Below are 23,779 nucleotides of genomic sequence, written 5' to 3' on the forward strand. Positions count from 1 at the left end.
GGGGCAGTAAATGATGCATCTAATTTCCTGACTACCTATCACATTTTTTTGGAGTCTCACATGTGAGACTTTTTCAGTGTTTGGGCTGATTATCTATTGGACATTGTAGCATGTGTATCACAAAAATCAAATAATATTGTATCAAAAACTGTACTGTAATGCTTGACTCTATATGAGTGGTCGGAGAATATATCTTGGTGTAGTGTCACCTGTAGCAGTCTCCATTCCCATAAGACAAGCAAGCCTTGCCAATTGGCACATGGCTGTCCCCAGGCATGCAATCTCCACTTGCCAGGAAGTTTAGTAGTGTGAACACAAAGTTTCAGTGTGGTTCCAGGAGTGCAGTTTTCTGCAGTGGGTACCTGAGGCTGCTGTCTCGCAGGAATGTAGTCAATGGGAAATGCAGATGGGTCAATTCAGGTGGCAGGCAGAGAGTTGGTCCATGAAAAGGGTAGTTCCTGGCAGCAAATAGAAATGTGGTCTGTAAACAGGACAGGGTGCAGTAAAGGTAGCAGACAGAGGCAACACTGCCGTGATCAGAAACACTGCTTTTGGGCATGCTGTCTCTGGTGACACTGTACTGATGTGGAAGCCATCAGGGACACAGTTGATCAGTTGACGCTGATGTTAGTTACTCATGTATTTAGGCTTTCTGTGCAACTTCGGTTTTATGTTCCTGCATTTTTGTTTTATGTAGTTTTTAGATCATTCATGTGTAGTAGAAACTATAACATTGATTTATTTTTTGATCTTTACAGAAGGAATATTTGGCAGAAGTGCACACCTCATCGCTTTTATAATATCCTTTGTAGTCTGCTTGTTTATCATGGCTGTCTTCATCTTTATCACTTGCTTCTACAAGTAAGAACATTTTTCTTTTTAATATTATATCATTGGTCTGTATCCTTGTTGGAAAAATTTTAACCCATTTCTTTTCCCAGTGGCACGATGCAACACCTGTACAGTAAGTAAAGGGAAATTGTGCTAATGAGAACACAAATGGCTGAAAAACTTAAGCAGCTCTCACCTTCTACTACTCCATACAAATTGTATTTTATCTGTTTAAAAAAATAAGTTCACCTTTTGTAATATGTTACACCCATATTCAGGTTGCAACATGTTACGTAAGCACTGCACCCTGCAATCCCCATTGTGACAGCTAGCAGGGGATCTTCTCCCCATGCTAGCTGTCACAATATGAAAAAAACCCACGGCCGTTTGTTCTGTGAATGGGATAACTAAAAGTTCCGACAACCTTTGCAGCTGTTGGCTTGTAGTTCTCATTGAACTACCAGGGCACTGTTGAGCACTCTAGGTAGTTTGTTGAGTTTCCTGTCAGAGGTACGGGCAGACAGCTGCTCAGACAGTCTGTAGGACTGTAGAATTACATCCACTTTCTGCTGATCAATGGTTTGTGGGTCCCTAACTAAAAAATAGTAAATGCAGATTTTATTTTTTACCTGCTTTTTTATAAAAGTGAACTCATCCTTCAAGAGATCCCGGAATACGGATCACTCTTCAGATAGCGTTAACTAGCCCTTAGACTAGGCTCACATTTCTGTGAGGGAAGAATGTGCATGAAATCACACGCTCCCAACCTGCAGAGAAATGCGCTACACTTTCAGACACGTGGTGGTGCCATTAATTCTTAATGGCACCCCCCCACATGTCAGCAGCCGAAGTGCAATTTCGTGCACACTAAACCACATGGTGCTATAGCACCACGCGATTCAGTGCAGAGTGATGTCTAAAACTAAGTTTATGGACTTCTTTCCATGCATTTCTCACAGGTAGGGCAGTCCATAAAATGATTGGACTGCTGTACCCATGACGTGAACACACTAAAACTCTTGCACATATGTCAATGGAGCCTTAATGTTAGTAGGAAGTTATATGATTGCGTCAAGCGACTGAGAGCTCTTATGGCTAATCTACAAACTTCTATAATTAATACAATTGCAAAAAAATTAATGTGAAAACATAAAAATCTGAAATTCATACCCTTTAAGGTAAACACTGCAATAATAATTTGTATCTTTTTACTCCCTGAAAAATTTACTTTGCTTTAACTTGGTGCTTTTCTTAGAAGGGGAATGTCTCTTTGCAAAAAAGAAATACAATGCTGGAGAGTGTGCCACCTGGTGCTTGCTGGAATTGATGCCTGTTCACCTTGCAAAAGCAGAACTAATCTATTTCTAGCAAGATGGAATGATCATGCTTTCCTCATCCAGATTTTTTTACTTTGTGAAGCATTTTAAAAATGCCTTTTTTTTTCCTCTTGTATGTGACAGATTTGTTATACTCACTATTGTATGTCAGTCTACAATATATGGTTTAAAGGAAGCTTGTCTTGGGAGAGGCCTTTCTCGGTGCCTGCCTTTGTTGATCTCTTTAAAATGCTGGTTGCCTATCCGATGGACATGACTCTCTTACTTCCATATTTTAAGAGACTGACCTGTAACAAGCATACAGATAAAGACTTCTGACTTATCTCCTACTATTTTGATCTGCAAACGTTTCCACGTCAGTGATTTCATATAGTATCAAAGCTGGTGGAAAAGTCTTAAAGCCAGACAACTAGCATTTTCAGAAGGTCGATAATGCCAATCACCATATTTCTGTCATGACCGCATTATAGAAAGCAGTGTTGGAAATATTGTAAAATATAACTGGATGATTAGACTTTGGAATTCTAATACAAGAGTGATAAGAAAAATCATTGACAAGGTTTTGTGTTTGATGCAGGAATAAGCTGGCATCTCAGAGAATGCGCTATAACAGGGATCTGGAACAGGATGAAGCTTTCATACCAGCTGGAGAATCCCTGAAAGCTCTCATTGACCTGTCACAAAGTTCTGGCAGTGGATCAGGGCTTCCACTTTTGGTAAGTTAGTTCACATTAAACTTTACTACATTTCATGACGATTAGTGAGATATGTAGAGACATTTTCTTGTATTTTGCCTTTCAGGTCCAGAGAACCATTGCTAAACAGATCCAGATGGTGAGACAGATTGGAAAGGGAAGATATGGAGAGGTTTGGATGGGAAAATGGAGGGGTGAAAAGGTAGCCGTCAAAGTCTTTTTTACAGCTGAGGAAGCCAGCTGGTTCAGAGAGACTGAAATTTACCAAACTGTGTTAATGCGGCATGAGAATATTCTTGGTAAGTGTATTTGCATTTCCTTGGGAAATATACAGTTTGTAATAGGGCAGTAGCAAACAGTTGCAATCGGTCAAAATGGAGTTATGAAATATCCACGATGAGTTCATTGCTCACAGTTCCACCAGATTTATATCAGGACTCTGTTGTCCATCAAAAATTGTCATGACCTTGCTGTCCAGTAACCTTCAGGATACTGCTATCCACCAAATTTGTGTTAAGCAATTTTAACATTCCTGTGATATACATTAAACATTCTATGTAGCGTTTTAATGTATCATTTTTTTCAAAGCATTTTTTTAGCATTAATGTGTCCAGCCAAATCTTTGTTTTGGATAGAGTGGGGAAGGATAACTCCTGTCTGGTTTTTATGGCTATCCCGGGGTCATTTAAAGAGATTTAGCCTTACTTCCTGTCCTGTTGCCAGCGGGTTCACCAGACAGGAAGTAAGTGAAGATCTGCAACAGGGACACAAACAAGATAAAACTTTACAGGGGTTCTAGCCCTCCCCACTCTACTAAATAAAAGCATTTTATTGCTGTTTGTGTTGCCGTTTTTCTCACTTTGTCTCATAAAATATCAGCAAGACAGGAGGTAAATCTTTCTAACATATAGCCATGAAAATCTAAAAGGGGTGGCTGGACACTTTTGAACTGTTTTATTGGTACTACGCAGTGCCTCCTGTAAAGAAAGAATTTTCTATCAGTCTTGTCTGCTGTTGGTAAACTGTTCTTTGTCCCAACAGGTTTCATAGCTGCTGATATTAAAGGGACAGGCTCCTGGACACAAATGTATCTGATAACAGAATATCATGAAAATGGATCTTTGTATGATTTTCTCAAGTGTGCTACTCTGGATACAAGATCTCTCCTCAAGCTGGCTTACTCTGCTGCCTGTGGCTTGTGTCACCTCCACACAGAGATATATGGTACTCAGGGAAAACCAGCAATCGCACACAGAGACCTGAAAAGCAAAAACATCCTTATCAAGGAAAACTGGACATGCTGCATTGCTGACCTAGGACTGGCAGTCAAATTTAACAGGTAATGGGCTGATAATTAACAGTAGTTACAGTGCAAACAGTACTTGGCAAGTCGTATAACCGCTTCTTATAAAGGAGGGAGATGTGGTACTGAATTCTTAAACTGCCCTAAGTTAGTAAAATTTTTACAATTAAATATCTCATAGCAACCATTTAAAATTGACTTTCAAATTGATGATTGCTACATTGATAACCAATGAAAATTATTGCTGTGCTATATTTTATATTATTGCCTTTTTACATTTTTTGCCTAATAAATAAAATTAATAAAGTTGTGGTAGAGAAATTTAAGGAAAACTTTTTTTTCTTTCACGAAGTGACACCCATGAAGTGGATATTCCCTTGAACACACGTGTAGGCACAAAACGCTACATGGCACCTGAAGTTCTGGATGAAAGTTTGAATAAGAACCACTTCCAAGCCTACATAATGGCAGACATATATAGCTTTAGCTTAATCATTTGGGAAATGACCCGACGCTGCATCACTGGTGGTAAGGCAATCATATTATATAGTACCTCATTTCACTGTTTTTAGGTTATACCTGTCATTGGAAAAGTAGAAGGGTAGCCATTGCTGGGCTATTTCTGAAAATACTAGTGGTCTGGCAGTGTTTGAGACCAGTGTTAGATTCAGAATACAAATGCTTGTCTGAAATCCTTATCTCTTAAAACTGTTCCAGGTCAGTGCTTCAGAAAGTATTGAAGCCCATGCATTAGCCAGAAGGCCAGGGGAATAGAATTATCATTAGGAGGTATACTTCATGCAGCTTATTGATTGTAAGGTGTTGCAGATCACCAGCTTTATTGGGTATGACTTGTAACACACTAAAAAGTATTGCATATTTTTTTGTTTTTTTTATGTTTACCGTAATTTGTAAATACAGCCATCCTTCTGTCCTTACGAATTACTCTAAGTCTATAAAACAAGTGCAAGTTGTATAGAATATGAATGTTTGGGGTTTTTGTGTGTATGTGTAATAATTTTTTCTTCAGTAAATGTTTATTAATTTTTAGAGTATTTTTCAGCTCCAGAAAGATAAACAGAGTATCTGAGCCCCACAAATGTTTTAGTATTAGGTGCTTGATGTTGTACAGAATTAACAAACAAAATCAAAACTATAGCAACTATATTAACATTTACAGTAGTGGGAGCAAGAGCAACTGAGGTGTGCAACTGCAGCCACTGAACTTTGAAAACAAGTTGGGCAGAAGGTAGAAATAATGACTCTGGACGCCCATAACCACAGGGAAAGAGAAGCAAGGGAAGAAGGGTAAAGGGGGGGGGGGGTGTATATGGCTTTTGGAGATACCTGTATGTCACAGCACTGTTGCCATCTCAGGGCACTCTAACTTTTTTTTATATGCTTGATAGTTCCTTTTTACAAAAATAAATCTACTTTCTTTAGTTAGTAATTTGAAGAGGACTTTTCACCTTAGGTAACTAACACTTTTCACACACTCCTCTTGATAACATTTACTGCAAACATCATCTAAACCAAAGCAATATAATGCATATATTTTAATTGTGTTCATTTTTTCTGTAACTTTTATTAGGTATTGTTGAAGAGTATCAGTTGCCATATTATGATATGGTGCCAAGTGATCCATCCTTTGAAGACATGCGAGAAGTTGTGTGCATAAAGTGTTTACGTCCCACGGTGTCCAATAGGTGGAACAGTGATGAGGTAGGTGGCTGTGTGATCGTTTATCTGTTATACTTTAAGGGTAATATAATTGCGTGGAACTTGCATTTCAGTTGTGATATTGAACAACTGAAAGTGACCTTTTGTTAGCCATGGAATCCTGAGAAGTTGGCTCAGCGTCCTAACCCTCAGGGCTCATTCACACAGGTGTCAAAAACACTGCGTAGAGAACATAGTTTTTGTACATAGCGGTAAAGAAGGCTTGTAGGCAAAGGCTATTAGTTGTTCAAAGTCTATATTTGGGCCATATTTTATGCTGTAAACATGTTATCAGTTGGGCTTACCCATATTTATATGAACAGGCACGGTGTAAATGGACCCTACTAGCCGCTAGTGCTCAGAGCTGAAATGTAAATATCAGAAATGAGTTGCCAGTGGCAACACCACCGCTGATTACACACTATTATTGTTTACATCTCCCTTTGAATTAGTCATTTTTTGTAGTCATTCCGAAATGGCTAATGTTGTTCTGTGCATGCGCTGGTGTTGCATGATAGACTTATTCAGGGGTAGATGAAGACATCAGTAGTGTATAATCTGTGTCACTGCTACATATGATATTTTCATATTGGTGCAAAGCAGTGGTGGGGGCCAGTAAAGTCTAGGTATGTATGTAAACGTTGGCACATACATTACATGCATACGACATATAGACAACTCCCAGCAAAATCCTGCGTAAATCAATACAGCCTTGTGAATGAGTTACAGTATTCATGAGAGGGCCTGAGGCTCATCTTTTAACTTGTATCTGCTTTCTGCAGACTGACTCTAATTTCTGTGCATCTTTATGCTAACTGATCTGAATATATTATATAAATAAAACATAATAAGACTAGAGCTGCTGCTAAGATGTTTTGCTTGTCTTTGATTGGATGACCAAATGAATTACAACGCTGACAACTGTCAAAACATTCACATATATTCTCTTCATTGCAGTTTTTTTTTTTCTGCGTCATGATTGGTTGCCTATATGTTGAGACATTTATTTATGCTTTTTTTCCCTTTTTGGAGTAATTTTAACATTTATTTGCTTTCTCCATCTTCAGTGCTTGAGAGCAATCTTGAAACTGATGGCTGAGTGTTGGGCTACAAATCCTGCTTCCCGTCTAACGGCCCTGCGAATCAAAAAGACGCTTGCAAAGATGGTAGAGGCTCAAGATGTAAAGATATGACAATGGGAATGTTGGCTCCAGCACTAAGACTCTGAATAGAGGGAGTAGGGTGCATGTAGAGGAGGTAACCTCCCCTGTGGCACTCTGCAGGCTGCTAAATAATGACTTTATTCAGTACTGTGTGTATATGGTGCAGAATGCATCTTCTCTTCATTGGGAGCTTCTGTGTACATCAGAACAGAAATATTTTTCTTTATATTTTATCAAGACTTTTATCACAGTATAATGGGTAATGAATTGCATGTTCAGATTATTTTGCTTTCCGTGAAAGCAGCATCCATATAAAATCCATACTTTGTTGTTTTTTGTTTTGTTTTTTTTGTTTTTTATTTTCAGAAGAAACATGTTATTGTATTGCCTTTATAACATTTATATGGAAACTAAAATCTCTGTGCCAGATTATCATTTTTTGCCATGTTTTAAGCTATCCTATTTTTTTTAAAACATCTTTGTTTACCCCTTAAAATATCAAATCAATTTAGGAGCAAGTGGTCTTCATCAAAGAAAACTGAACCACAGGGATGTTTTCTGAGAATTTTCTACAACATGGACATTTGTTTTTATTCTTTTGAGTACCACCCTAATATGTACAGACCTCATATGTTCAATTCCTATAACATGAATAACTGATGAAGAAGACTTATTGGAGAAGAATGGATTCCTTGTATGAGCTGGAGTGGGAAGTTTTGTTGAAACAATGAAATATCTGAAATGTTTGTGTATAAAATTGTCACTTTTATGCTGCTGTTGTAAGGATTAACAGACTGTTCATATTCTGTGTAACATTATGGGCCCATTCACACCATGTGTTGCGTTGACATCCGTGTTTTTTTGCATTGAGGCATGCTGCATTAAGGTATCCCATTTACTTTGAATGTGCTGGCTGCGCACCTCAATGCAAGAAAGTACATACCTGTTCCATTTTTATTTTCAAGCAGTGCACCAGAACAAATATATGGCTCACAACCATGTGCAAATGCAACACTGATCTGAATGAACCCTAAAGGATGTACGTCCAGCCCAGACTTTTTTAAAATGGTAATTCATTTGTGAGGTGGCTTTTGAGCCGCTGTGTTGCTTTTGTTGCTGTCAGTATTCCTGCTGAGATTCCTTCTCGCTTCCTGTTCTGGTGATCACTGAAACAGGAAGTGAAGATAGTCTCCCTAATGCAACAATAAAAAGCTGACAGAGGTTCCAGCCCTACTTTATTGAAAACAGATGTTTTTATTGCTTTTGGAGTCCCCAGTGGAGAGATGTCTTGTCTTAGTGACCAACATCTTTGTGACAAGAACTGAAAGTAAATCTCCTCAGTGAGGACACAGGCATCAATAAAAACAGAGGGTCTAGCCCTAACAATCCTTTTTTTCACAACTGAACAGAGTTTAAGCTGGAAACTTTAAAAAAAAAAAAAACATGTTTTTCATTTTGTGCCAATAACACTACTTAATTTATATTAGGCCAAACCATTCAAATTTTTTTTGTACTTTAAGATTTCGTCATTTCAAAATGTTTTATTGTCTGCCAAACTAGATTGTTTTTACCTTTTGAATTAAAGCAGTCGTAAACTACTAGAATAAAAAGGGTGATGATCTAAACCATAATGTGCTATTATTCACCGCATACTAGCACATCATGGCAGACTCACTTTAAAGCCAAGCCCTCCAGCTGTGCGCTGTCACTGCTGACAGGGCCTCCATCTTAACCTGGTCTTCCTGCTGGGTTCCAGCCGTTTGGATGGCCGAGCCAGCTGAGGAAGAGCACTCTGAATTGATGGCTTACTCAGTGTGGTGTCAATTCAGAGTGCAGTGCGCATGCGCTAATGATGTCACTGTCTGCTTCCAGTGTGAATATTTAGGAGGCGTTCACTGTGCCTACGGGTAAGCCTTATTATAGGCGTACCTGTAAGTATAAGTTCAGTAGGGGAGTTAACTATCGCTTTACGATAGCAATTGAATAAAGCATATCCTCTTGCCCTCCAGAAGATTTAACCCCCCCCCCCGACCATTTTTTGCAGTACGGCGCTGCGCTACTTTAACTGACAATTATGCGGTCATGCCACGCTGTAGATAAATTAAATTTGTCATTTTTCCCCACAAATAGAGCTTTATTTTAGTGGTGTTTGATCACCTTTTTTTGCGTCATAACTGAAAAACACTGACATTTAAAAAAACAAATATACGTGTGTGTGTGTATATATATGTATGTATATATATGTATGTATATATGTATGTGTATATATATATATATATATATATGTGTGTGTGTATATATGTATATATATATATATATATATATATATATATATATGTATGTGTATATATATATATATATATATATATAGATATCATGTCTTCATAAATTTATGCCAAAATGTATTCTGCTACATATTTTTGTAAAAAAAAAAAATAAGCGTATACTGACTGGTTTGTGCCAAAGTTATAGGGTCTACAAATAGCGATTTATATATACTGGAATTTTTTTTGTTTTATTTTTAAATACTAGTAATGATGCTGATCAGTGACTTATAGCAGGACTGCGATATTGTGGCGGACAGTCAGACACTAATTGACACTTTGTGGGAACCAGTGTCAGTGATACAGTGATCAGTACTAAAAATATACACTGTCACTGTATTAATGACACTGGCTGGGAAGGGGTTAAACATTTAGGGCGATCAAAGGATTAATTGTGTGCCTAGCTAGTGTTTGTGGCCACTGTGTACTGTTTTTACTAGGCAATCTGCTAGATTTTATTCCCTGAATAAAACCTAGCAGATTGCTGTTGACATAACACAGCTCTGCTTTGTTTATATAATCAGAGCTGTGTTATGGCCTAGGCAATCCACATGTGCCAGTGCTAATCTATTGGCCAGCACCTGTTGATTGACTTCTGCTGTGTCCAATCACAGCAGAAGCAGTGCTTCAGCAGCAGGCACATGCCCCCCTGTGGTGGAAATGCAAAATTACGTTTATGTGATTTTGCACCGAATGCCCACTCTGTAGCTGTAAATCTGCTATAAGGCGGAGGTATTGTGAAAGTCACATTCACTGCTTTATAAATATAGCCCATATTGCCAAAATGATGTGCTAGATGTTGGATAGTCCAGACACAAACCATGAATTTTGGGAACACTTGTAACTCAGAATTAGGCAATGTGAGAGGCAGGTACACATGTTTTTAGCAGGCTATGGAAATGCTAAATGGTGGATTTGTAAAATATGCCAGCTAGAAAAGGTTATGCACACAGATTGTCTTAAGGTAAACTCCAGTTTTGGGAAACAGATATATATTCATAAGGCTTTATTTACCAGACATGTATTTTCTGCAGGTTCTTGTTGGCAGAGCTAAAAGAAAATCCTTTGTAAAATATGTGCCTCAAGTACAGTTCTCCTTATGGCTTATGTATGTGTATGTGCATACCCAGCAAAAAATCTGCAGATCTGTGCAGCCCTGTCATTTTTTTTTTTTTTTTTTTTTTTTAATGCAGTGCACAAACTAATCATTTGTGCACACAGCTCTGTGTATAGCGTCATTGATTTATAGTGCTGCGTTTAGATTTCTACAAAACTGTGCGCTATACGCATCTAAACACTGTGGTTTAGGCTCTCCTGTGAATGAGCCCTTAAGCAACACAAGCCATGTTTTATATAAGATATTTTGAGTTCATTGTGCAGTGAGCCCTGATTTATGTCTACAATAGTTTCTCCACAGTGACAGTTCTCAAATTTGTGGATAGGGTTTCCAAAATGATTTATTTCACTCTCTTGCCCCTTTTACATATTTGCAGAGAGCTGGAGGTCACATTCTATTCAGCTCTCTGGTATTGTCCTAAGGTTTTATTCACATGAAGCTTCATCTTCACCAATATGTACAGAGCAGAGAATAGAAGATTTAATGGTTAACTAAACCCAAGAATAAAAATATAATATTTCATCTTACTAGTCATTAGATGTGGTGGCTTCATTGGTTTATTTTAAGAGGGTAAGAACATTTCCAGCCACTACAGAAATACCAATTGATCTTGGTGGAAATGCAGTGTCCTTGTCACAGGTTTACCAGGTAAAGATAAAACCTGAAAAATGTCAACTGATTCAGCCACCACATCTAAAGACTGGCAAGCTACAGTTTTCTACATTTTTGGTTTGAGTTAAAGTTTTAAAATACCAATTGCAGTCTGTGCTGTTTAACAAAACTGGAGTTTCATGTTCAGCATCCAAGTATATTACAGGCAAATGCTTGTTTAATTTTGGAACTAAAATACGCTAGACACGTGGCTTAGCAATTTGGCATTGAAACAGATGTAAACCCATCCACTTTTGTTAAAATCTGATAGAAGCTTTTAACGTGTATCTGTGGTCAACATTTATATCCTATATTCATTTTCATATTGAATCTCAATTTCACGTAACCTATGCATCTGAATGATCTTTGAAGTTTAAAAATTAGTTTTTGATTTGAATTCTGTGACACATGTTCACTATGCCCAGTGAGTAGTCACTGATGGCACACATTTCACAGAGCCTTCTTTCTGAACTTCAGAGGTGATGAGAGAAGGAGTTTCAGGAAGCTGTCAGCACAGGAATCAATGCTTACAGCCAGCAAGGTGCCATGGGATATGTAGTCCTTAGAAATAAAAAAATAAACCAAAGGAATGAGCAGAGGAGAAGCTGTGAAGCATGCAGGAAGCTGTCACAACATGGAAGGAGTTTTTTTTCAATAAACACGTATTGGAAAGTCAGAAATGGCTATTTATACTGCTTACAAAATGAAATGGAAGTGTATGCTGAAACTAAATATCTCCTTTATTATTGTCATTTCAAAAGATGTATTTGATCGTCATATCAACCGATTTTATAAATATCTGGTGATTCTGCCATGAAGGTCTTTGTTTAGGCTCCTGCACAGCTAAGAGAGTGTCTCTGACGATACACATTAACAGGCATGGTGAACTCAGCCAGAGCAATGTGCCAACACTGGAATACATACATGTAAACAGGAAGTGGCCGAAAAAGGCTGGAGGATTTCAGCAGTCCTCAGATGCAAAGAGGATTAAACGAGGAAAATGAAAGCTATATTTTATGGGGGAAAGTTGGATTTGTTTGACATACAGTGCAAACGAATTGGAATCTAGGATTTAGATCTACTTTAGGTGATCTTGATTATTTACTCCCAAAACTTACACAAACTAGTGCACTCTGAGCTGGGGCGTAGGGAGAATGATGTATTTTGTTGGAATGATTGATGTTTAATATGTATCCCTTTGTATAATATTTGGCAGTGGTGCCATCTCCCCCTTTCCACAACATAACCACCATGCTTGACTAAGAATGTACAACCACCTTGTAGAAACACCAGCAGATATAGACAGTTGATAGCATGATCATAACATACGAGAAGTTTTGTGTGCAGTCATTATTATTATTATACAGGATTTATGTAGCGCCAACAGTTTGCTCAGCGCTTTACAGTATAACGTGAGACAATACAGTTCAATACAAGAGGGATAGGAGGGCCTTGCTCTATACACTGTATAGCTGGTGCATGCTGGGTTAAGGGTCTAAAGCTCTAGCTCAAATTTCTTTGTAAAAGGGGGTTTAAAGTATAACTAAAGGCAAAACTTTTTTTTATATAGTTTTGGATAGAGTGAGTAGGGATTAGAACTACTCTGTTTATATTGTTGTCTGTGCCCCCGTTAGGAAGATCCACCTAGATTGTAAGCTCTAACGAGCAGAGCCCTATGTTTTCTCTTGTACCCGATTGGATTGTAACTGTCTACCTTCATTTTGTAAAGCGCTGCACAAACTGTTGGCACTATCTAAATCCTGTATAATAATAATTTACCATCTCTATTAGTCCTGTTTACCATTCAGTGAAAGTAGAAGAAAATACCAAATTTTGGATTGTCCCCAGAAAAGTAATGGATCAGAAATCTTGCAAACTAGTTCTGGTGAGCTGGGGGCTCCCAAGGGATTCCGCTAATTTGCAGGGATTTCCTCTCATTTCCTGTTTTGGCTATAGGACAGGAATTTAAGGTAAATCTCCCTAATGGGACACAGATGACAAACTGACAGGTTAAAACTCTCCCTTACTGTATCCAAAATGAAAAAAAAAAAAGGTTTGCCTGTAGTTTTCCTTTTAATTGACACCTTATGAAGTGTGTGGTTTTAGTTGGCTTTGTAGACTGTATGTTCTCATAAGAGAACTGAAAATACTACTGGTCACATGACTATGGGATCAGTAGTATTTTGAGTTCTCTTATGCTCAATTGAAGCTATTAGGACACAGGTCACATAGTTCCTTTCACTGCAGCCATCACATGGCATCTTCCATAAAAACCCATTATTTTAAAATGCTTTCTCGGTGGATTTCTAGAATGTCAACATTATTGAAATAATGTAGATCACTGAAAATGAAGCTTTAAACTGTTCTTGGATTACATAAAAGTAAGATTATTTTTACATTTATTCTTGGTTTGGTTATGTGGGAATGCTATTTGTGTAGTAAAGGCCGCTCTAAGTACTAGTTTTATTTACAGTTCCATGAATCACATGCTGTTCTAACCCACATAAGCTATGCCTCTTCTATGAACCCCCTAAACAAGGATTAGGTAACTTGTCATTCCTGCATGAAGCTGCAATTTCACAGATTGCTATCCTATATTACGTTCTAATCCAGCTGCTCTGAAGGTCATGTAGATGGTTAGCGAGCTTCATATCATAATAATGCCTATAAATATGGGAGGTGATAATGTGACTGAACAGTTATATTATCCATGTATAACAAAAATATCATACTGGATAGGTAGCATGATGTTGGATTCCTGTACGGATGAAAATCGTTTTATGAAAACTGTCAGGTATTTATCATAGAGGTAAATCTGTTTGGAGTGTGCCAATATCACATCACTGCAAATAACAGTTTTCATCAGTATACTTTTATATTACTTGTAATTTTAATGACATGAGACTTTTGTGGGCTTGAAGTGAACCCATCAGTCTTTTCATTTTTTTTTTTTCCTGCCTCTCCTTAGGTACTGTCCAGAACACCTTCCTCTGGACACTTGTGAAATTGGTTCATTAATAAGAGCTTTAGTCCTTCATTTTATGGCAAAGTCCTGCCTGCTCAGTTTCTCTTCTACAATAAATGTGTCCTTTTTGGCCCTAAAGGTACTCTCATTGGAGAAGGGTATGAGACACAGGCATGGCTTAATCCCAAAGTCGCGGACTACTTATAGTAAAAAAGCATTTTCAGAGGGGCACATCCAGCAGCGTATTTCTAGCCAACCAAGGTAAAAGCAGATATGGACAGATTTGGAAAATGCTAATTCATCTGTCAATACTGTTCAGGATCCTGTTTTGGTGATTTTGTTGTTCAAAGTTGAAACATTTTTTTGTTTGCAGTTGATCTTGGAACCAAGTCTGTTTTGGGTGGAGTGCAGTGTGTTAATATCGGTATTCTTTTGGTGAACCCATTTTCAGTATCTGATTATCTTCTGTCTGTAATGCAGGCCATAGACTGGTCGTTTATCGGACAAATTTTAGTCAAAAAATGGGCCGATATTCACGCCGTTAGTAGGGCCAGCCCATCGGCCGTGGTTTTTCGCAGATCTTCTCGTTTATTTTCATCGGCCATGCTGGAAAATTGGTGGCGGCAACGACCGATTTTTTTATCGGCTGAAAATACGGCCAATAAATGGCCCGTCTATGGCCTGCATTACTCTGTTGTGTAATGAGTAGATTTGGCCAGATAAACATAATTTCCTTTAAACACTTTAGACTTGATTTAAACTCTGTTGTCTGGCTGGAATGTTGGCAAATATACCTCTGCAGGGCTGCAGGGGTGTGCAAAATATGTATGTGATAGATAGATAGATATATATATATATCTCTATCTATCTATGTGTGTGTGATTTTGCATTTTCGGGTAGGGGGCGTGCGCGATTACCGAGCATCTCTGACGGGGAGGAAGACTGTTTTGTTTACTAACAGTCTTCCTCCCCGTTGGCTCGGGCACACTGCTCTGGATGGCAGTGCACAGCACAAACATCCAGAGCAGCTTGGCTACAGTAAAGTGCACCCCCCCCCCTAGTAAAACACTCCCTACACATAGTTAACCCCTTCCTGCCCAGTGCCATTAGTACAGTGTCAGTGCTTTTCTTTAGCACTGTATTGCTGTCACTGGGGATGTCAGTGACACCAAGTCAGTTCCCCCCAGTGTCAGAATGTCCGCCGCAGTCCCACTAAAAGTCGCTGATCCCTGAGATTACTAGTAGAAAAAAAAAATCCCAGTATCTATACCGCCATTTGTAAATACTATAACTTGCATGTTGCACAGGTGACCAAATACCACCAAAAGAAAGCTCAATTTGTGGGAAAGAAAGGACGTACATTTCCTTTTGGTGCAGGATTGCATGACCGCGCAATTGTCAATTAAAGCAACGCAGCGCCGTAATGCAAAAAATAGCCTCTGTCAGGAAGGGGGTAAATCCTCAGGAGGGCATGTGGTTAAAAAATGTTGCCAATTTTTGCCATTGTTTACATTTTCCTGACCTGAAAACCTAAATTCTAATGAAGACACTTACACTCTTCCGTCCTAACACAGTTGTGGTTGAAAGCTTGCCTTAAAATTTGATTTCACAGTTTCTACAATAAAATAAATTTTTGGTGCAATGTTGTATCCAGAATCCAGGGAAAACCAAACCTACATGGGACTTGTATCATAACTGTTCATTTTGGAGGATGAATGATAAAGTATCTCTTTTTTTACAATCTATCTTTTTTTTTTTCTCTTTCCCTTTAGAAGGAAATTTTGTTCTTGTGACCTGTGTATTATTACATATTTAAAACTGAATTCCAGGTATAATCTTTATTGAATATTTACATTTGTCCAATGCGGACCAGCGTACCTATGCAAATCACATAACTGATGGGTCGCTGGGGAAGCTGACACTCTGTGGTAGTGAGTGCTATTACAGTGATGCCCACAATCTACCAAGGTTGCACATTGACCACAAGAGGTCATTTGGTCAGCACTGCTGCCATTTACAGAATGTCTTGTATTTTTATTTTTAATTTGAATACAAAGCCTTCTATAATTAGACATGGCAGAAAGGAGGGGTGCGGACGTTTCAATACAGTGATTGACCACTTCCCCAGTGCTCCCTAAGGTATAAGATATGCATTTACATTTGACCAATGAAAGTATGCAATAAAGATCACACATGGAGTTCATCTTTTAATGTAAATGATCTTTGAAAACTCTAAAATGTCCCCGATACTAGTAGACCAATGACCCCTTTTGTACACCTCTTGAACACATTTTTTATGTTTTGTTTCCTTATGTCCTAACCTACAGGGATCAAAGGGAACATTCATTCACCTGTAACTATGTGTTATGTCCTAATGTACCAATGTCTGACCTGAATTGTGTATCATAATGTATACAGTAAAATAAAATTGTAGGTAATATAGCAAGTGTAAATAGATAAGAGAATAACATAAAACAATGGCTATACTATTATGATATATATATATATGCCATAAATGTAGAATAACCTTTCAAAGTGTAACACTAAATGTATTTTGTACAGCATCTGGTTTCAAAGGTGCCTTATATTAAGTTTACCATAAATTGCTTTGTTCTGTACACAGATTATGTCCAATGTATCATTTCTAAGTAAATAAGCTTATTTTAGTAATTGTGTGTCTGGTATGTTTTCACTAACATTTTTTCTCTTTTACATAGAGCTATAGAGATGATTCGGTCACTATGGGCAACACTGCCCTGTTTTCTCTCAGACAGTTGATGAGAATTATAAAGTGGTAGTAAACACCACTTGGTGGTTTATACCGACAGGTAAGCCTATAATAGAGTTTATCTGTAGGTACAAGGAAAATCTCCTAAACGTGCACCGTTTAGGAGATTTTCACTATTTCTGCAGTCGGAGACGCACTGCACTCTAAAGGGAGTATGTCGTCCCTTCAGAGCTCTGTGCCATGATTGTGACTCCTGCAGGGACATGATGTCATCACGGCTCAGCCATTCAAACCGCAGGAGCCCATGAACCCAGAAGGAAGTCTGGTTGAAGATGGAAGCCCTCTCTGCAGTGACTGTGCTGCTGGACGGCTAAATTTTAAGGCAAGTCTTACATACTGACTTTTTTACACTAAATGTATTTTTTTCTTTTTTTGTACTACCAATTTAAAGTCTTTTATTTTTGCATCATTGAGCTGAGCTTACTTCCCTGATTTATAAAAATTTGGCATGCTAATAGAGAAAGTGGTGATGCAGAGAAGCTACATTCGTGGTTTTCTGCATAATTACCAAAAATGGGCATAATATTGCAATGGAAGGTCTACTGCCAAAATGCAAATTACAGTAGTCTGTGTTAACACTAAATCTGTCATAACAAAAATTAGTGGCTGCCAGTACTGATCTGCAGAAATGTTAAAGTAAACTGCATTCAGACAACTAAAATGTTAGAGCAAGTGTCTGCAAATGAAAGGTTGAGAAAAGTCAGATTTCAATATTACTATATGTGTGCTGGGTCAAATACACAATTTATCTAAGACAACAGTGAACTCAGAGACAGGCAATTAACATTGTTAGCAGTGGCAGTCTACATATTTTTCCCCATGACAGTGTTCCTTTAAAGAATAACCAGACATTAATTATTGCTTTCCCTCTCCCCAAGGCCCAGCTGATATGAAGTGTGAATGTTTGATCACAGACAGATTCTTTGTGATTTTTTCTTTTTAACATTTTTCCATGAGCATGCGACAGATGCAGTAGGTGCTAGTGGTATCCTGGTAGCCAGAGCAGTTTATGGTAAGTGGGGATAAGCAGTTTATTAACTTTTGTAGGGTGTGATAGGATCCATCAGGTCAGGGGGTCATTTATAATGTACCGTATTTTCCGGCGTATAAGACGACTGGGCGTATAAGATGACCCCCTACTTTTCCTGCTTAAAATATAGGGTTTGAGCTATACTCGCTGTATAAGACTACCCCTCTTCCAACGCACACCAAATAAAAAAACATCAGATTTGATTTCAATATGGTATGCTATTTCAGTATGGTATTCCAATGATGGGGTGCTATTTCTCCCACTGACACCAATGATGAGGCACTACTCCTCCCACTGACACCAATGATGGGGCACTATTTCATCCACTGACACCAATGATGGAGCACTATTCCTCCAACTGATACCAATGATGGTGCCCCATCATTAGTGTCAGTGTGTGAGGAATAGTGCCCCATCATTAGTGTCAGTGTGTGAGGAATAGTGCCCCATCATTGGTGTCAGTGGGAAGAATCGTGCCCCATCATTGGTGTCAGTGGGAGGAATAGTGTCCCATCATTGGTGTCAGTGGGAGGAATAGTGCTCCATCATTGGTGTCAGTGGGAGGAATAGTGGCCCATCATTGGTATCAGTGGGAGGAATAGCGCCCCATCATTGGTATCAGTGGGAGGAATAGCGCCCCATCATTGGTGTCAGTGGGAGGAATAGCACCCCATCATTGGTGTCAGTGGCAGGAATTGCGCCCCATCATTGGTATCAGTGGGGAGAATAGTGCCCCATCGTTGGTGTCAGTGGGGAGGAATACTGCCCCATCGTTGGTGTCAGTGGGGGAGGAATAGTGCCCCATCGTTGGTATCAGTGGGGAGAATAGTGCCCCATCGTTGGTATCAGTGGGAGGAATAGTGCCCCATCGTTGGTATCAGTGGGAGGAATAGTGCCCCATCGTTGGTGTCATTGGGAGGAATGGTGCCCCATCGTTGGTGTCAGTGGGGAGAATAGTGCCCCATCGTTGGTATCAGTGGGAGGAATAGTGCCCCATCGTTGGTGTCATTGGGAGGAATGGTGCCCCATCGTTGGTGTCAGTGGGGAGAATAGTGCCCCATCGTTGGTGTCAGTGGGGAGAATAGTGCCCCATCGTTGGTGTCAGTGGGGGAGGAATAGTGCCCCATCGTTGGTGTCAGTGGGGGAGGAATAGTGCCCCATCATTGGTATCAGTGGGGAGAATAGTGCCCCATCATTGGTGTCAGTGGGGAGGAGGAATAGTGCCCCATCGTTGGTGTCAGTGGGGAGGAGGAATAGTGCCCCATCGTTGGTATCAGTGGGGAGAACAGTGCCTCATCGTTGGTGTCAGTGGGAGAGGAATAGTGCCCCATCGTTAGTGTCAGTGGGGGAGAGGAGCGGCTGCTCCTTCTTCCAGTTCGACCGCTCGATTTTCGCGGGGCCGCTCGCCTCCGCCTCCTCGCCGGTGATTGGTCGCCTGTGTGCCTTTTCAGTGCTGGCGCCCAATCACCGGTGAGGAGGCGGAGCCGATCGGCCGCGTGACTATCGAGCGGCCGAACTGAAAGAAGGAGCAGCCGCGCTTCCTGGACCGGATCGTCGTGGGACCGGAGCCAGGTAAGGTACAGCAGCCCCTCTGCCCACCCCTGTACTTAGTGTCCGTTGGAGCAGGAGGGGGGGCGGCGCCGCGCCGCCCCTCAAAAAAGTGCCGCCCTGACACCGGCTCGCACCGGCGTATAAGACGACCCCCGACTTTTCAGAAGATTTTCAGGGGTTGAAAAGTCGTCTTATACGCCGGAAAATACGGTATAAATTGGTTGAAACAAGTTCTGGGCTGGTTTAAAGTTACAGATAAGACATAATGTCAGGGCCAGAAGGTCTGGTGCTGAAACCTTAATAAAGTAGCACTGTAAGGCTTGGTCACATGGGCTTTAGATTGTACATAAGCAATGTGAACAGCAAGCTTTTGAGAAGCCTGCTTGAAGCCTTTAAAGCACCTTTCAAATCCCCTTTGGAAGTGTTAAACACAGATCTTAATTGAAGTACTTATTCACATTATACAACCTGCTAGCACGATTCAGCAAGCTTTCAACAAACTTGTAGTGCTAAAGCCTACTAGCAGCTTTTTTTTTTAACCACTTTCTGACTCTTACCTCCTTCCTGCCCAGGCCATTTTTCAGTTTTTCCACGTGTGAGACTTTTTCACAGCCAGCCACACAGAAGTACCCAAAATCCAAATGGTACCTTTAGGTGTTCAGGGACACAGATTACATATCTAATTTCCTGGCTACCTATCACATTTTTGGAGACTCTGAACAAAGGAAACACCCTCAAAATAACCCCATTTTGCAAGGTGTTTTTGCACTACAAGGTATTTTCTAAGAGACATGAGTCTTTTTGAAGACTTAATTTTTTTTTTGCCACCAGCTTTTGAAAATTTTTTTTCAATTGTCTTAAGAAAATATTTCTAACACACAGCATAGACATGCTTAGAATTGCACCCCAAAACACCTTCTGCTACTCGCGATACCATAGCATCTTCAGGAATTCTAGGAGAGATAAATTATGCATCTGATTTTCCGACTACCTATCACATTTTTTTTGGAGGCCTTGGAGCACCAGGACATGGAAATACCCACCAATTGACCATATTTGGGAGAGTAGTTTTTTAACCAGTTCCTGTCCAGCCTATAGCACAATGACATCCTCCAGGATAGCAATCTCTCATCTGATGACTGATCAGTGTACAAGCCCACAGCTGGTACAATGTGACTGCTGTCACCAATTCCATCAGCCCACATGACAATAGTAATCAATGGATGGATTCCTTTCATGCCATCCATTGTGTACAACAATTGTGAGATCACATGGGCCAATCACAGCCCATCTCTGCCATGTGATTAGCTGTGACCAATCACAGATAATCACAACAACAAAAAAACTTGTTTGATTTCATTCAGTAAAATGCTTGCTTATAGCAATTAAATTTATTGCTATAAGCAATCATAATGAGTGGAAAAAAAAATCCTGATCACTTCCCCAGAGTATAACAATGTAACTATGTTTATATATATATATATATATATATATATATATATATATATATATATATATACACAGTTGTGTTCAAAATAATAGTGTGTTGATGAAAGTGAATAAAGCTCAAAATCCTTCTAATAGCTTAATTTCCATACACTCAAATGCATTGGGAACACTACACATTCTATTCCAAATCAAAACATGAAGAAAAAATATATCAAAATAGCAGTGTTTGTATTCTTCTTTACAAACTCAAACATTCACTATATAAATTGAAACATGTTTGAAGATTTTGCTCTCCTTTGAATCACTTAATTAATGTTTAGTTGTATAAGCACTGTTTCTGAGAACTGCTGTACATCTGTGTTGCATGGAGTCAACCAACTTCTGGCACCTGTAAACAGGTATTCCAGCCCAGGATGATTGGACCACATTCCACAGTTCTTCTCTATGTCTTGGTTTTGCCTCAGAAACTGCATTTTTTATGTCACCCCACAATTTTTCTATTGGATTAAGATCCTGGGATTGGGCTGGCCACTCCATAACGTCTATCTTGTTGGTCTGGAACCCAGGGGTGTATTTACCTCAAGGGAAACAAGGCATTTGCCTAGGGTGGCATTTTTCAGGGGGGCAGCGCCATCCCCCGAAAGAAGGAAAGGAAGAAGGGACACACACAGCATGAGGACAAAGTGGGATCTGAGAGGCTGTGGGCTGTTTGATGGTGTATGCAGAGCCTGACACTTGTTCCTAGGAATGTCCAGAGCTGCGAAGATGAGTGTCTTCTCTCTTGCCGGGGGGGTTTGCCAGTGTATGGGGGGCGGTGGTAGTGGAAGGCTCTCTCAGGTGAGGGGGGGGGCTGGGGTGTTGTTGGTCAATGTCAGGCTCTCTTCGTGGGGAAGGGGGGTGTTGGTCGATGTCAGGGTCTCTCCGTGGGGGGCAATTTTTGCGTTGCCTAGGGTCAGCACGGAACCTAAATACACTACTGCTGGAACCAAGATGTTGCACGTTTACTGGTGTGTTTGGGGTCGTTGTCTTGTTGGAACACCCATTTCAAGGGCATTTCCTCTTTAGTATAAGGCAGCATGACCTCTTCAAGTATTCTGATATATTCAAACCGATCCATGATCCCTGGTATGCGATAAATAGGCCCAACACCGTAGTATGAGAAACATTCCCATATCATGATGCTTGTGCAACCATGCTTCACTGTCTTCACAGTGTACTGTGGCTTGAATTCATTGTTTGGGGGTCGTCTGACAAACTCTCCGGCCACTAGACCCAAAAAGAACAATCTTACTTTAATCAGTCCACAAAATGTTGCGACATTTCTGTTTAGGCCAGTCAGTGTGCTCTTTGGCAAATTGTAACCTCTTCAGCACATGTCTTTTTTTCAACAGTGGGACTTTGCGGGGGCTTCTTTCAGATAGCTTGGCTTCACATAGGTGTCTTCTAATTGTAACCGTACTCACAGGTAACTTTAGACCTTCTTTGATCTTCCTGGAGCTGATTGTTGGCTGAGACCTTGCCATTTTGGCTATTCTATCCATTCGAATGGTAGTTTTTCGCTTTCTTCCACTTCTTTCAGGTTTTGGTTGCCATTTTAAAGCATTTGCGATCATTTTAGCTGAGCAGCCTATAATTTTCTGCACTTCTTTATATGTTTTCCCCTCTCCAATCAACTTTTTAATCAAGGTATGCTGTTCTTCTGAACAATGTCTGGAATTTCAGAGAGAAATGCACTGTAACCAGCATGTACAACATTTGCTGCCTTCCTTCCTTAAATAAGGGCAATAATTGCCACCTGTTTTTCAAAGAATGAATGACCTCACTAATAGAACTCCACACTATTATTTTGAACATGTCCCTTTCAATTAGTGATTCAATTACACAGAATCAGCATGACTGTTGGGTCTGTTGGATTTCTATTACTCTACTACACCTGCTAGTAAATTATTTGCCATGTAGAAATATCATTTCTACCAAAAACAGTGATTGATCAGGTTAGTGATGTCTGACTGCTATTATTTTGAACACAACTGTGTGTGTATATATATATATATATATATATATATATGTATATATATAACACACATATACACTATATTGCCAAAAGTATTGGGACACCCCTCCAAATCATTGGATTCAGGTGTATTCACCTGTGCAATAAGTCCATCATGACATTCCCTAAATACTGAGTGGTCAACTGTTAGTGGTATTATAACAAAGTGGAAGCCACTGGGAGCAACAACAACTCCCCCACGAAGTGGTAGGCCCCGTAAAATGACAGAGTGGGGTCAGCACATGCTGAAGCGCACAGTGTGCAGAAGTCGCCAACTGTCTGCAGAGTCAATAGCTTCAGAACTCTAAACTTTGTGTGGTCTTCAGATTAACACAAGTCCATAGAGAGCTTCATGGAATGGGTTTCCATGGCCAAGCAGCTGCATCCAAGCCTTACATCACCAAATGCAATGCAAAGTGTTGGATGCAGTGGTGTAAAGCACGCCTCCACTGGACTCTAGAGCATTGGAGTTATGTTCTCTGGAGTGACAAATCGTGCTTCTCTGGCAATCCGATGGATGTTTCTGGGTTTGGCAGTTGCCGGGAGAATGGTACTTACCTGACTGCATTGTGCCAAGTGTAAAGTTTGGTGGAGGGGGGATTATGGTGTGGGGTTGTTTTTCAGGGGTTGGGCTTGGCCCCTTAGTTCTAGTGAAGGGAACTCTTAAGGCGGCAGCATACCGAGACATTTTGAACAACTTCATGCTCCCAACTTTGTGGGAACAGTTATGGGATGGCCCCTTCTTGTTCAAGATGACTGCACACCAGTGCACAAAGCAAGGTCCATAAAGACATGGATGAGCG

At 39.9% G+C, this 23,779-nt stretch overlaps 1 protein-coding gene across 1 annotated transcript in view; it reads left to right on the plus strand.

The window, feature by feature from the left end:
• The window catches only part of BMPR1A (bone morphogenetic protein receptor type 1A), a 125,943-nt gene extending 117,673 nt beyond the window's left edge, over window positions 1-8,270 (plus strand). Inside the window, exons 7-13 of the mRNA XM_089676496.1 lie at window positions 759-861; window positions 2,746-2,884; window positions 2,970-3,162; window positions 3,905-4,202; window positions 4,519-4,694; window positions 5,758-5,888; window positions 6,953-8,270. Coding sequence (XP_089532622.1) covers window positions 759-861; window positions 2,746-2,884; window positions 2,970-3,162; window positions 3,905-4,202; window positions 4,519-4,694; window positions 5,758-5,888; window positions 6,953-7,078 — 1,166 coding nt within the window. The 3' untranslated portion in view covers window positions 7,079-8,270. The remainder of the gene's footprint in view (window positions 1-758; window positions 862-2,745; window positions 2,885-2,969; window positions 3,163-3,904; window positions 4,203-4,518; window positions 4,695-5,757; window positions 5,889-6,952) is intronic.
• The last annotated feature ends 15,509 nt before the right edge of the window (window positions 8,271-23,779 follow it).

The sequence above is a fragment of the Staurois parvus genome, unplaced genomic scaffold (assembly GCF_062004578.1).
Source record: "Staurois parvus isolate SC_StPar_1 unplaced genomic scaffold, SC_StPar_1.0 ptg000170l, whole genome shotgun sequence".
Taxonomy (NCBI): domain Eukaryota; kingdom Metazoa; phylum Chordata; class Amphibia; order Anura; family Ranidae; genus Staurois; species Staurois parvus.